The 13584-nt window shown below is 35.7% G+C and overlaps 1 protein-coding gene across 33 annotated transcripts in view; it reads right to left on the bottom strand.

Moving 5' to 3' along the window:
- CD44 (CD44 molecule (IN blood group)) overlaps positions 1-13584 on the bottom strand; it is an 88520-nt gene that overhangs the window by 19805 nt on the left and 55131 nt on the right. For 10 of the 33 annotated variants that reach the window (XM_074273185.1, XM_074273177.1, XM_074273178.1 and 7 more), the window contains 7 exons: positions 11369-11491; positions 9898-10008; positions 8915-9040; positions 6668-6787; positions 4278-4397; positions 3836-4018; positions 1180-1266 (listed from right to left, as the gene is read on the bottom strand). In XM_074273185.1, coding sequence (XP_074129286.1) covers positions 1180-1266; positions 3836-4018; positions 4278-4397; positions 6668-6787; positions 8915-9040; positions 9898-10008; positions 11369-11491 — 870 coding nt within the window. The remainder of the gene's footprint in view (positions 1-1179; positions 1267-3835; positions 4019-4277; positions 4398-6667; positions 6788-8914; positions 9041-9897; positions 10009-11368; positions 11492-13584) is intronic. The other 23 variants (XM_074273194.1, XM_074273196.1, XM_074273205.1 and 20 more) reach the window with 12 other exon arrangements.

Raw genomic sequence — 13584 nt, 5'->3', positions numbered from 1 at the left:
CTTGCTGCTATTCAGGAAGCATGACTGTAACGGACACAAACGCCACCATAACAGTCATTGATGCTGAATAACCACAAGAGAGGAAGAGGACCAGCAAGAATAACCAGCTTCTGGGAGCTTCAGGTGGATTTAATTCAGAGGAACACGTGGTTCAGAACCCTCCCTCCACTATCACCAACCCCATTCCACCACGCAGTTGCCAGTTGATTCTCAAATCTTATCTCTGGATGTGGACTGTTTGGGTTAGTGCCCATTCTTTCCTTAAATAATCATAATCTGTGAAAAGGTAGTATGTTCCTTTCCCCCTCAACCTTCAATAGAATTTAAGCTCCTTAAGAAAGGAAGGGAAGGGAAGGGAAGGTTTTTTCCTTTGTTTATTGTCCTTATATTCACAGTACTTAGCAAAGTACTTGGCTTCTCTGGCTTCCTGCCAGTCTCAGGTCAAATCCTACCTTCTATGAGAGAACTTTCCCATTCCCTCTAGCTACCAATGCCTTTAAAAATTGCTTCTCATTTACTTTGTGTACATCCTTATACTTACTGATTTTCATGTTTGTTTACTTTCCTTAGATTTTATTTATCTCCATTACATTGACTTTTAGGCCTCAAATAACACTTGATAATCTTCCTCTTATGGTCACTGGGTTGATTTTTACAACCCCCATGATTATCTACCAGCTTCTTCTAAATTAAAATTACCTGCTCCCCTTTCCTCCAAAAAAAAGCATCAATACCTGCCTCTTCTCCATAATACCAAGAGTTCTCAACATAGATTAATTCACAAGTCTGGACCCAAAAGAAAATGGGGAAACCCAAGTGAAAATATTTGAAAACCATTCTCATAGTTGAATCAGGTTTCTTTTTAGAAAATTCATTCCTTAGAGAAATAAAGCATGCAATGAAATTATTCACACGAAGTCATTGATTCTAGAGCATACAGAATATGATAGAAAAACCATCAGAGGATTGAACCTAGTCTACCAGAAGCAAAGTAGACCGCTGAAGCACCCACCAAATTCAGGTCAACAGCATGCAAAATGGAATCCCTGCCCCAGAAGTAAGTTTGTTTGCTTGTTCTGTTCCTCCACCATGATCCAACACCAAGCATAGTCTGAACAAGAGCTAAAGCAGGAAGATTTGCTGCTGGGAGAAAAGGGAATTGAAAGCTGTTATCCTTACGGGTGACCATTGGAGGGTGATCTGTGATACCATTGTCTTCTGTCCATCCTTCCTGTGGATCTGCAGTTGAGTGGTGAGGTGCTGTATCTGGAGAGGTTAATTAAGCATTAACGATCTATTTCCTGAACATTTCTTTCCAAACCTTTTGTTCCTCAGATCCATTTTTGTTTTTCTATATAAATATATTAATGCATCCTTTTATATAGCTTTTTTTCCGATTGTTCTAAGTGTGTACATAAAAGGTACTCAGCAGCTTATGAAAGAAATAGGACTGTATAAATGATCATAGGCACCCCAGGGGAATGAGATTCACCAAGACTTCAAAAACAATTGAGAACCTGTGACAAAATCTGAGAGAACAGTGCAATATATTTCATATGGGAAGCATAGAATGAGTCTTGAAGGGAGCAATATCAGTCCACAAATGCCATCAACACCTATGTTGGCTGTATGAAACTCATTTTAAGAAACTGAGAATAGATAATCTGGAGGAGAGGAGCTAGAGAGGAGGACATGATAAATGTCAATAATCTAAAAACCTATCCTATGAAGGTAAAATGGATCTGCTTATGAAAAAAGACAGAAGTAGGAGACATATAGAAGTAATAGAAAGATGGATTTCAGGTTGTTACAAGGGAAGGTTTTCAGATAGAAACTTTGTTGGGGATATTAAAAAAAAAAAAGGCCATAGGATCACTGGATCATCATTTTGTAGTTGAAATGGACTTTAGAGGTCATATGGTCCCACCCCCTCATTTTACTGATGAAGAAGATGAAGGTCAGAGAAGTTAAATACTTGAATCAGATCTCATGGAAAGTGTCATTAGATCTTTTTGTTCTTTGTGTCCTGGCTAATTGTGAGATTCTGTGATTCACAACTCAGCTAAGTTATAAATTACCACTTTTTCTGAATTTAGAAGTTAGTCATTTACAAATTGATCTAAATATGATCATGGAGGTTGCCTACTATCTTCTGCATTAAAGTAATTTACATAAAACTTAAGGAAAAAACTCAAAATCTCCCCCATAGCCCATAAATGTGGCTTCAAGAAAGCTCAATTTATCCTAATTCAACAACCAAAAATCAAGAAAGGAAGTTCTACCAAAGGGAAGCTTAGGTTTTTATCAGAGACTAGAGTCTAAACAAATTACTCTCTTGAAGGATTTAGAACTCTAAGGAACTTTAGAAGTATTTAATTCAACCCATGCATTTTAAAGGAAAAAAAAAACAGAGAAAAAATATTACTTGCTTAAATTTCACAGGTAGTAAGTAACAAATTCAAATCCAGGTTCTCTCATCAAATCTTGTTTTTTACCACACTTCAAGAATTAAGAACACATTGATCATATCTACTGGGCAACTCTTCCTCTTATAAAAGTCAATCAGAGAATCATAATCATATAACTAAAAAAGATCTTAAGGAAACTTCTAGGGAAACCCTCTGGTTTTACAGATAAAGAAACTAAGTCCAAGACAATTACAGCGCCTTACACAAAGTTATATAACTTGTAAAGGTCAGAGTTGGGATCTGAACCTAGTTTCTGTCATCCCAAATCTAATTTCACCACTATCACTAGTACTTGGGAGATAGAAGCCAACATTGTTCCTCTGATATAATTTGTTAGTTATATTGGAGTGTACAAAAATTAGGAAATCCAAATGGAAAATTATATAATAGCTTAAAGAAAATTATTCCTATTTTTCTGGTGTGCAGTATGTTTCACCTTATAATTGTTACTACTTATGGTTATAATAATATCTAGCATTTCTAGAAAAGTTTTCAAAATATTTTGGGAATTTATCAATAAAATGTTATTTTATCCCTCACAATAACACTGGGAGGTAGGTGCTATTATTATCCCCATTTTGCAGATGAATAACAGGCAGACATCTAAAGTGACTTGCCCAAGTTTCACAGCTAGTATTTGAGGAACTGGGGATTCTATGCCTAGTAGCTGACATCTTGATAGAGAAGTCTGGCAGGAAAGCAAGGACAGATAGATAGATAGACAGAAGTCAAAGGAAGGAATTTTTCTTAGAACTGGAGAGATATGAGTATGTCAGTCAGAAAATGGAGAAGGAGCTAGTGGAAAGGTTATGACTGAAGATTCATGGGATAAAGAGGATTTGCAGCAACAAGATCTCTAAGGGATGGGATAGAAAGTACAGCTAGAGAAACTATTCTTAGAATTGAGTATAAAGTATTTCTTTTGGAAGTGGGCAGAAAAGGTAGTACTATAGTGTGGAGAAATGAAAAATAGTTGGAGGAACCCCATCAGATGTCATCAGTCTACTCAATGAAGAGGAAATTGTCATTTGCTCTAAGTGTTGAGAGTTGGGGCTTGATTAAAGGTTTGAGGATAGAATAGATTTAGAATCTACCATTATTCACTACTAGGATACATCTTATCTTAGAATCTATTTCAATGTATTCCAGGTTCTGTGTATATATATTCTTTATATGTCTGTGTGTATATGTGTATTCTGTATATACATATATATATATATATATATATATGTATTGACATACATATCTGTCTTCAAAAATAATGATTTCCTTCTTAGTATTGGGCTACTGTGCTCTTGTCAATTTGGAACACGCTTGCTGCAAACTGATCGTTTTCGTTCCCATATTGCTGGTAATGGCCTAATTACCTGTTTGGAAATTTTCATTTCCAGAATCAAAACCTCCTGGAAAGATAACTTCGGTAACTCCAGATGTCACAGTACTCAGAGGGGTAGAAGATGAAATGGGGGACAGTTCCTCATTTAAGTCTGAGAAAAAAGAGGTACCATGTCCCATTGGGTCATGGGTAGATGCTTCAGTATGTTTTCCATCTGTCATGAGATGAGAAGTAATTAATGATTACAAAAATAGGAAAGCGTATCATCATCTTATGTTTGTGTAAAAAAAGTCTATTCTTGTGTCATGCATTTACATTGTCTGTGAGATGCAAGATAGAAATGTATTAAAGAAAACTTAATAAAGGTGATTAACATTTAAAAAAACCTTAAAAGAAATAATACACACAGAGAAGTAGTGAGGCCATATAGTGTCTTTGAGTATGCTACAAAAAATATTCTTGGGAGTCATTACCCATGTTCCTTCCTGTTGGATTGTAGTGTTCCATTGGATGGGAAATTGGATCAAGGTAGCCTATCCAGGAATCATCTTGCCTCTGGAATGTTGTTTCCTGCCTGGAATATGTGTCCTGAGCTGCAGATGTTAATAATGATGTGGTTAAACAATAGTTGTTGTTGTTTTTAAGTTAACAATTGGTAATGTGTTAAGCATCATATTTTTATAATTTTCCTTGTGCTGATCATCTATACTTGGTATAGATGGTGGTAAGTTGAGAAGAGATGGCAGACAAGAAAAAGTTTGGATTCCGTTTGGGGAGCTCATTCATGCTCATTTTTGTCATCTGTTTATGAATTATTTGTTCTGGAGTTCAAGAAATGGAGCAAAGAATAGACAGCACAACAGTTTAAAAAGCTAAGTATTCTCCCATGCCATATAGCTCCAGTATCCTAAAGGGAGAGACAAAGGAATACATTTGTATTTCGAGAGGGTGCAGCATCATCTTTCCAGATGTACTGGAAGTACACTGAGTGTCAGAGAAGGGAGTTGGCAAAGGGTTGGAAAGCATCTTGATGTGATGAGCATGAACGGACATCTAGTCATCCCTGAAGTCTACAGAGCACTTGTTAAAAAGCACTGCTTCTGACATTCATATCGATGGCAGAAGGGACATCCGAGCAAGAAAGATGTCCATTTTGTCTTTGGAAAACCCAAGATACCATGCACTTCACCAATCCATCAGGAGCCAAGGAAAACAGACATTAAAAAGTTATTGGAAAATATTCTGCCACATCAACAACACTGAGTACACAGACATCAACTATACCATTTTGCCAAGAATGCTATGCATTTGGAAGGCAAAATGCAAGTGAAGAAAAGGTCAGCTCCATACTGTAAACCATGGAAACAAGAATGCTCTGCCATGTCACCGATGCAAATGAAGAATATCTGAGTTCTTTACACATCAGGAAACATTAGCATCTTTCTTTTACACAGAAAGAAGGCTAAGCAAAGTTAAAGAAACCACCATGAGAACGATGAGATTTTCCTCCTGCTAACCAGTCCAAGAGGATAGAAGAGGTATTTCCTCCACCCAAGAGAAACATCCAAAGTTCAAGATGAAGTCAAGGAGACAGCGGACATGACCAAAGGGCCAAAAGGCATCAAGGAAACTAATGTTTCTAAAGAAAGGTATCTTGTCCTAAACTTTAGGCTCTGTTTCTTTACACAGGACACATGGTGCCCTTAACTAATCCTCATATTTCCCACAGCCTTCCTAGAAGCATATGGAATCACTGAAAGGTTGGAACACAAATTCCTTTTACAAATTTCCATAAATCTCAAAAAAAAGAAAGAATGAGAGTGAAATGGAGAAATACAAGGGACTCTCCCACTTTGTACATTGACAAACAAGAATAATATTGGAATTGCAGAATGCTAGAGATGGAAGGCATCTTAGAAAACATCCAATCCATTCTCTCTTCCATTTTTTTTCCAGATAGGAAAACCGGGGATTAGGGAGTTAAAGTAATTTGAGACTAGGACTACTGAGACTTTTTTTTTTTTTTTTTGCTAAACCCTGCCATACTGACTTTCTGCTGAAATCTTAATTCTCTCTGTCTCTCTGTCCATCTGTTTCCATCTCCATCTATCCCCTCCCCCCTTTCTCTACCTGTCTCTCTCTCTATCTCTGTTTCTCTCACCACTTTCCTTCCTTTCTTTCCTTCCTCCTTTCTTTTTTCTTTCTCTCTCTTCCTTCTTTCTTTCCTTCCTGCATGCCTTTTCTCCTTCCTTTCTCCCTCTCCCACTCTTTATTTTTTCCTCTTCCTCCCTTCCTTCCTCTCATTCTTTCTTCTTTCTTTTCTTTCTTCCTCTTTCCTTCATTTACCCTGAATCTATTTCACTCTCTCTCCTCTCTCTCCTCCTTCTTCCTCTCTCCCTTCCCTTCTTTTTTTCTTTCTTTTTGAGAGAAAGAGGAGATTTGTATTTTTTTTTAAATGTGGAGTATTTCTAATGTGGAAACTCCTTTCTTGACATAGATTAGCAACACTTTGGCATTGTTTTAGAGCATTTCCCAAGACACAGAAACATTAAATGACTTGTCCATTGTCACACAACCAATACATGGCATTAGCGATTAAAATCCAAAGCATTGATCCTCTAACCACTAAACTCCATTGTATTTTAGTAAAACTCAAGGAGCCTTTTGTCACATGATTTACTGCTATTCACATGTGACAGTTGTTTGAAGCAGTAGCCTGAGTACTGTCATCATTCACATAAAGTAATTTTGATATCTTATGGCACTTGCTTAGAGACTGGCCTTTGATCAGTGTCCTTAATGCTTTATCAATAAAGGAAGTTTCTAATCAAGATGACTTCCTAAAGGATCCATGATCCATTACCCGTTGTCTCTGCTGTTGTCTTAGCATCTTCTTTTGTTGGCTGCAGATGCCACCAAAACCACCCCCTTCCTTGCTGATGGGTTGTTGTTTCTTGAGTTGTACTGGTAGGTATGTCCAAGGCTGTGAGAATGATGGTTGAATCAACAGTGAAAGCATTATCAGCTCATAGCCCCCCACCATATACCATGAAGGTACTTTGTTATGTCCCCAGGGTTGTACCAAGGACAGATGCTAGAGAGGGAGTAAAGAAAAGGAGACAAGCATTTTCTAGTTCCTCAAAGCTAATGACTGAACTTCTCATCTTAGCATCTTTCTAATTTTATTTCATTTATGTTTGAGATTTTAGATTTTCTTTAAAAAACCTTTTTCAGAATTTTGACCAAAGAAATGAGAACAACAGTAAATTGTTGTCACATGAACAGAGAAATTAAAAAGGAAACAAGCCATTTGTTGTGTGTCCACATCTCTGTAGTTGTGGCCATCCAGAAAGAATATCAATGGTCCAAAGAAAATCAGAGACAGAGAATGGAGGAGTTGGAAAGAGCCTTAGAAATGACCTAATCCAACTTAGTCAGTTTCAAAAAACAAAAGTGGATCATACGTCAGACAGTGAGTTAATGGCAGCCCAATTCTCTTCCTGTCTCCTTTACACCTCACCTGGTCCTCTCTTCATAACACTTGTGAATTCTTATACCAATCCAAAACTACTATTTGTTCAGTGAGTGCCCTATGTGCCATACATGCATTGGATACAATTCTCTATTTGACATGCTTATTTAATGAAGCTCACCCCCAAATTTCCATAAAAATAGTAATTCATATTGCATAATAGCACTTTCAAGTTAATTTCTGCAGTAATAAGTGCTAGCCTGCCCAATGTGGATGAATTAACAGATTGATTCCAACTTATATGTATCCTTTTCACATCTTTAACCAAATCTGCCACAATGATAATGATTTGGAGAAATCATGGAATTCAATTGGATGAAAACTAAATTATCTTCCCTTTTTTGGTATTAATTTTCACCTCACAGTTTTGCTTTCTAATTTTTATATATTTTTCCCATGATTTTTATGACTCACTCAAAGGGAAAACAGCATAGAACTTGATCTTGATGTCTTCTCTGCTTCCCTTACTTAGAACATCTCAATACATGGGTTGAATCCACCTAGAAAATAACTATGATATCAACACACTGAGGATGTTCACTAAGAAAAATCCATGAGTATTACACAGTACCTCAATTGTTGCAAGAGCTTCTTCTTTTGATGACTGAGAATTCTCTCAGGAAACTTATGTCCAGACTATCTTTGCTTTAAGATAGTTGTTTTTGAATTGTACTACTAAGGATGTCTAAAGCTACTAGAATCATAACTAAAGAAAATGAGAATATTACTATCTAATACTCTCATTAATAACAGAAGTATATCTTTTTATTGTTTATCTTTTTATTTTATGGGTTTTTTGGTTTGGTTTGGTTTTTATTCCACATAAGCCAGTTATTTTCACTAAGCATGATATATAGATAGTAACAATGGAAGATGACATTAAAATACATCCTATTTTCTAAAAACCTAATATTTCAGAAACATATCTAAAATTATCTAATCATGCATTTTAGAAGTCAGGATATGAGGTTTTAAGGGAAGATACACAAGGCATTTGAACCAAAGAAGAAAAAGCAGGTCACTTTGGGGGTTGACAAATGTTATAAGAAAGAATAAAGCAGTTGAATGGAAAAAAGGATAAAATTTGGCCAACTCCCTCAAACCATCTAGTGCACCAAAGAATAGAGAAGAGGCTTTGTTATCCATTTTTCACACAATGGAAAGAAAGAAACAAAAGATGGAAACACAAGCTTTTGTTGGAAACAAGGATGGCAAAAGAAAGGGATATTCATCCAGCTTTCTTTCCAAAGATGTAGTATCAGTGTCATTTGCTCAAAACTAAGAAAGATTTGAAGACAATAATTCCATTAAAAAATTTGAATAGAATACCACATCCAGACCACTATCTTGGACATTTTTGGACATTTTTGCAACCCAATAAGATGACACTTTAGAAAATTCTAATTATAAAGTGTTTAATCAATACCATTCCCAGTATAAATTAGTGTATGAAAGGAAATTATTTGGTGGACTTCTCCTCCAAAATTTCCTTCTGTACATATCCAGTTATGTTGTTGATTGGTGATCTTTCTACCAGTTCATCTTTAAATCAAAAGTGTTGAAAGTTAGCTTCCTTACTTGTACTTGAAGATTGATGTCCATCATAATCTTCATGGTTCCCACCATGAATAAGAGGATGCTGTGATTCTTGGGTTGAATTTTCACCATGAGCCCTATCATCGCTTCTGTCAATGTCCACAACAGCTGATGATTATAGATGATGATTATAAATACACTCTTGCTTGGCCAAATGCTTGACATCATTTTCTTGCAAAATACTGTGCCCTGTTCACCCATTATAATAATTTTCTCAGAGAAGATACTTTGAAGTTTCTTCTTTCAGGAGGAAGTCAATTTATCCCAAATGAATCTATCACAAATGAGTCTCCAGTGACTACTGCCAATATGTCACAGGGGAAATGATGCCTGAATTAGTTCACTAAACTAACTGTTCAGAAAATATATATTTCAATATCCAGATATCCATTATTCATCAATATATCTCATCATACACATTTCTCTTCTCCTGACACATATCACATCTCTTCTGTACCTTAACAGAGGGCATTTGTTAGTTAACTGAGTCAGAAAAATCAATCACTCCAAGGCCATACTAGTATTAGCCTCTCCAACCTTGACTAAGTTATCCTCACATGGGACATATAAATTCACTGTCAAAGCATTTTCAACTTGGTTGGACATTCCAAATCTTTCTCTCCATTGACATAGGCTTTCAAAATTCAGGGTCACATCCATGTCCATAATGAAGCATTGGGGGAAGACTTTAATGAAGATATGCAAATATTACTCATTGTTAATGGAGTATAAAATAAGCCACTTAAAAGTCATTCACTTTTATTGGACAATCCCATTAAATCTGGGAATAAGAGATTTTATGATTACTCAAATATCTCAATGATTGTTGCAAAGAGAGTTATGAAACTCACTAAGGTCATTTGACTAAAGATTATCCCAACTTTCTACTCTCTCCTTCAGGTTACAGCAGCTGCATTAGCATCTCTGAGTCAAGGACATTTAATTGAATATGTATAAACCATTACCAGTCACTTTTGTTGTTGTTTGAGGTTGTTCTTCTGGATTTGGATGACCATGCGCCCAGTGTTGCCAGCCTTGGGTTGTTTCTTGACTTGTAGCACGTGTTGTAGCTAAAGCTGTCATAATGACGGTTGAAGAAATTATGAAAATACTGCTTGCTAAGCTTCCCCTGACAGATTTAAATTAACTTTTCTCTTTATTTTATACACATGATAAGCCAAAAGATGTATAAACATATACATCTGGTTGGAGTTGGAGAAGAGGAGGAAGAAAAGCGGAGAAGGCCTTTGGTTTGGTTCAATAGCATTGCCAAGGATCTCACTAAATCTGCCATCTTGTCTCATTGCCTGGGTCTTCAGGACATGAGATCTTCATGGAAAAAGCATCCCAAGTACTCTGGCCAAAGCAGCAACAGTAGCAAGAACACCAGAAAATATCAGTCCTTCACCAAGGTTGACAAAAGTAACCCACAAGATGCCATAACCAAAAGGACCAAGAATCTAGAGCAGTGGTAAGTATCTTGTATTTTTTTTTGCTCAGAAGGTTGTACCAACTATGACAAAAATTACAATGGTCACTTGAAATGATCATTTGAATGAATCAAGAATAGCAGTGGAGCAAGATTTTTCCTACTGATGATGACACAAAAGAAACTCTATCTCAAATAGCTCCAAATTATTTTCTGTCTGCCAAATACACAATCTTCTGATAATATACAAAACACACCAAGATCAAGCCAGCCAGAGCCAATGAAAAGAGCAATAGAAAAGAGACATGAGAAAACCACCACCACACCAGCTCACCGCACAGTTAGGTATCCACCAAATACAATACTATTTCTCCAAAGAAACATCAGCATTGACATATAATATACATATATATATACATGAGGGAAAATCGAGATATGATCAGTATCAGTGTATTTTAGAAGAGAGCCACCCACAAATGCTTCACAATCCTTTTTAGCACTAATTTTTTTCAAACTCAATAAATTACTCCAACAAATTGAAAATGTTATCATCTCTTTTTTATATGTTAAGAAAACTTTGGAACTTTTTACTATTATCAATTAATTTTAAAAAGATACTTTGAAGATTGTAAATCACATTTATAAGAACTAATTCTTTTTACTCCCAATGATATTAAAGATTTGGGGGTCAGGTGGGGGTATTCTTACCCAGCTTTTGACATAGGAACCAAAATTAAAGAGAGTTAAAGAAATTGTGAAGCATGGAAGTTTTTTAAAGGAGGATCCTTTTTTTCCATTTTTTCCCAAAAAAATAAATAAATAAAATTTGGTTGTTATCAAAATTATACTAATTCTTGCTCTATATATATTCACCAACTTATAAGAAGGATTGTGTTGTGAAACTACAGTCCTGGATCATATTCAATCTTTCCCAAGGCCTGGCCCATTGGGTGCCTATAGTTTTATTGCCAGAAAATGATTCTACTGTAATTGATTATTATTCTTACTGGTACTGATAAAATCTTCATCATCATCAATGCCTGATCCAGAATAACTGGGGAATTTTCCTGTTTCTTCTTCATTTTCCTCATTTGGTTCCAGGTCTGCTGGAGTAGAAGTTGAGTCGATACCTGTTGTGATGACTTGTTGTTATTGACTGAGCAAAAACCTAGGCAACCCCATTTGACAGAAGAGGAAAATCAAGCACAATTGAGTGAATCAATTGCCTGATATCACAAGAAAGCAATAAGTCCAGACACATTAGCCAAGATATCTAAATTCTGGTCCCAAAATGAATTTAAACAACTCTGTTATTAAGAACAATATTCTGTAAACAAGACAACAAAAGGGAAAAATAAGTCATACTACAAATATTCCCAAAAATCAAGAAATAAGATATTAGTTCAAACTGAGATTTTTTAATAGATTTCTTGCTGCTTAGGGCATACAAACACATTTATGCCAATGTGTTGGAAAATTAACAGAAAAGCTTCATGTCTGTCTATTAATTTTCCAACTCAACTTCAGAAAAGCTATGGCTTCAAATACACATCATGAATTCACAGAGTATCATGATCCTACTTCTTCTCTTTATAGGACACAAAATAATTGGTAATGCTGCAAACTCTTCCTTTTCTTACACGTGTTCATTTGGATAAAAAGTCACCAAGCAAAGGGATTCAAAGAACCAGGAAGTCAATTGATTAACACCATTGTGTATTTCAGATAGGGATTCTTTCAAGGAAGGAAGGAAGGAAAGAAGGAAGGAAGGAAGAAAGAAGGAGGAAAGAAAGAAAGAAAGAAAGAAAGAAAGAAAGAAAGAAAGAAAGAGAGAGAGAGAGAGAGAGAGAGAGAGAGAGAGAGAGAGAGAGAGAGAGAGAGAGAGAGAGAGAGAGAGAGAGGGAGGGAGGGAGGGAGGGAGGGAGGGAGGGAGGGAGGGAGGAAGGAAGGAAGGAAGAGGGGGGAGGGAGGGAAGAAGGGAGGGAATAAGGAAGGGAGGGAAGGAAGAAAGGGAAAGAGGGAGGGAGGGAGGAAGAAAGAAAACAAGACAAGCAAAAGAGGGATGGATGAATGGATAGATGGAACGGTAGAACGATAGATGGTTAGATGGATATAGACAGATATAGAAATGGACATGAATATATATAAACATATATGTATATATGTGTATATATAGATATATAGAGATGTATAAACAGTTATATAGATTTAATTATAGATATACATATATATACAATGTACATGTATATTCATAACATTATTATCTGAAATAAACACTCCCCAATTTGATTAAGGTGACTCCTATAGAGAGATGTACAAAATCAAAAAGTTCATCTAGAACTCAGAATTGATTAAGATAATGAATATTTATCATTCTTAGTGTGAGAGAAGCTTATTTGGATTATATCATGCAATATCTATCAGTGGTGGTTTTAATTTATTGGGGATTAAGGAGAGACACAATTCAGCTTCATAGAAAGAAAAGACTCAATTTTCCAAATCACTTCTATGTGACTTTTGGAATAATTTCCTTCCCCAGAAATAAATTCCCTACATGTTGAATGATAGACTGCCAGCTATTTTCTGGAAAGTATTCTGGCTTTCAATACATGGATATATATCGGGGGGGGGAGAGGCTTCATTTATTTTAGAACTTCATATTATTATCTATCCCTGTGATAAGACTGACCTCCCAAAAGTCAAAGAAAGCAACATGTTTAGAACCAAGAAAGTCTTTCCAATTATATTGGAAAAAGTTTCAAGAATTGTTGTTCCAAAAATATAAATTAAAAACATATTTTAATTCTGTGACTGAAAGTAACTTGCTCAAAAATCTTTGGGGAAGCACCATCAAGCCATACCTAATATTCCCTGTGAGATTCTTATATTATTAAAAATCATCATGCCATATGAAAGCAACTTTGGAAATTTAGCTTTGATCTCATCAGCTTGTCCATATATATGTTGGTTCAAGTAAATGCTAATTGTGAGCATAATTATATTTATTATTCATTGACTGAGAAAGAATTTGTTCAATTCTTTTTTGGGGTCAAGTTTGCAACTTGATTAGGGATTAAGGATTCTACTCCCTTCAAATTTCCTAAAAAATATGTCTTAAAGGAAACCTGAACAACTTATTGTTTTAATATTTCATAGTCCTGCAAAGGATGTTTTAGAGAAATAAAAAAAGCAATTTTAAAAATCACATCAATTTTTAAGAAAG

This window comes from Sminthopsis crassicaudata, chromosome 6 (genome assembly GCF_048593235.1).
Source record: "Sminthopsis crassicaudata isolate SCR6 chromosome 6, ASM4859323v1, whole genome shotgun sequence".
In the NCBI taxonomy this organism is placed as follows: Eukaryota; Metazoa; Chordata; class Mammalia; order Dasyuromorphia; family Dasyuridae; genus Sminthopsis; species Sminthopsis crassicaudata.
This window is presented reverse-complemented; position numbering and strand designations above follow the sequence as displayed.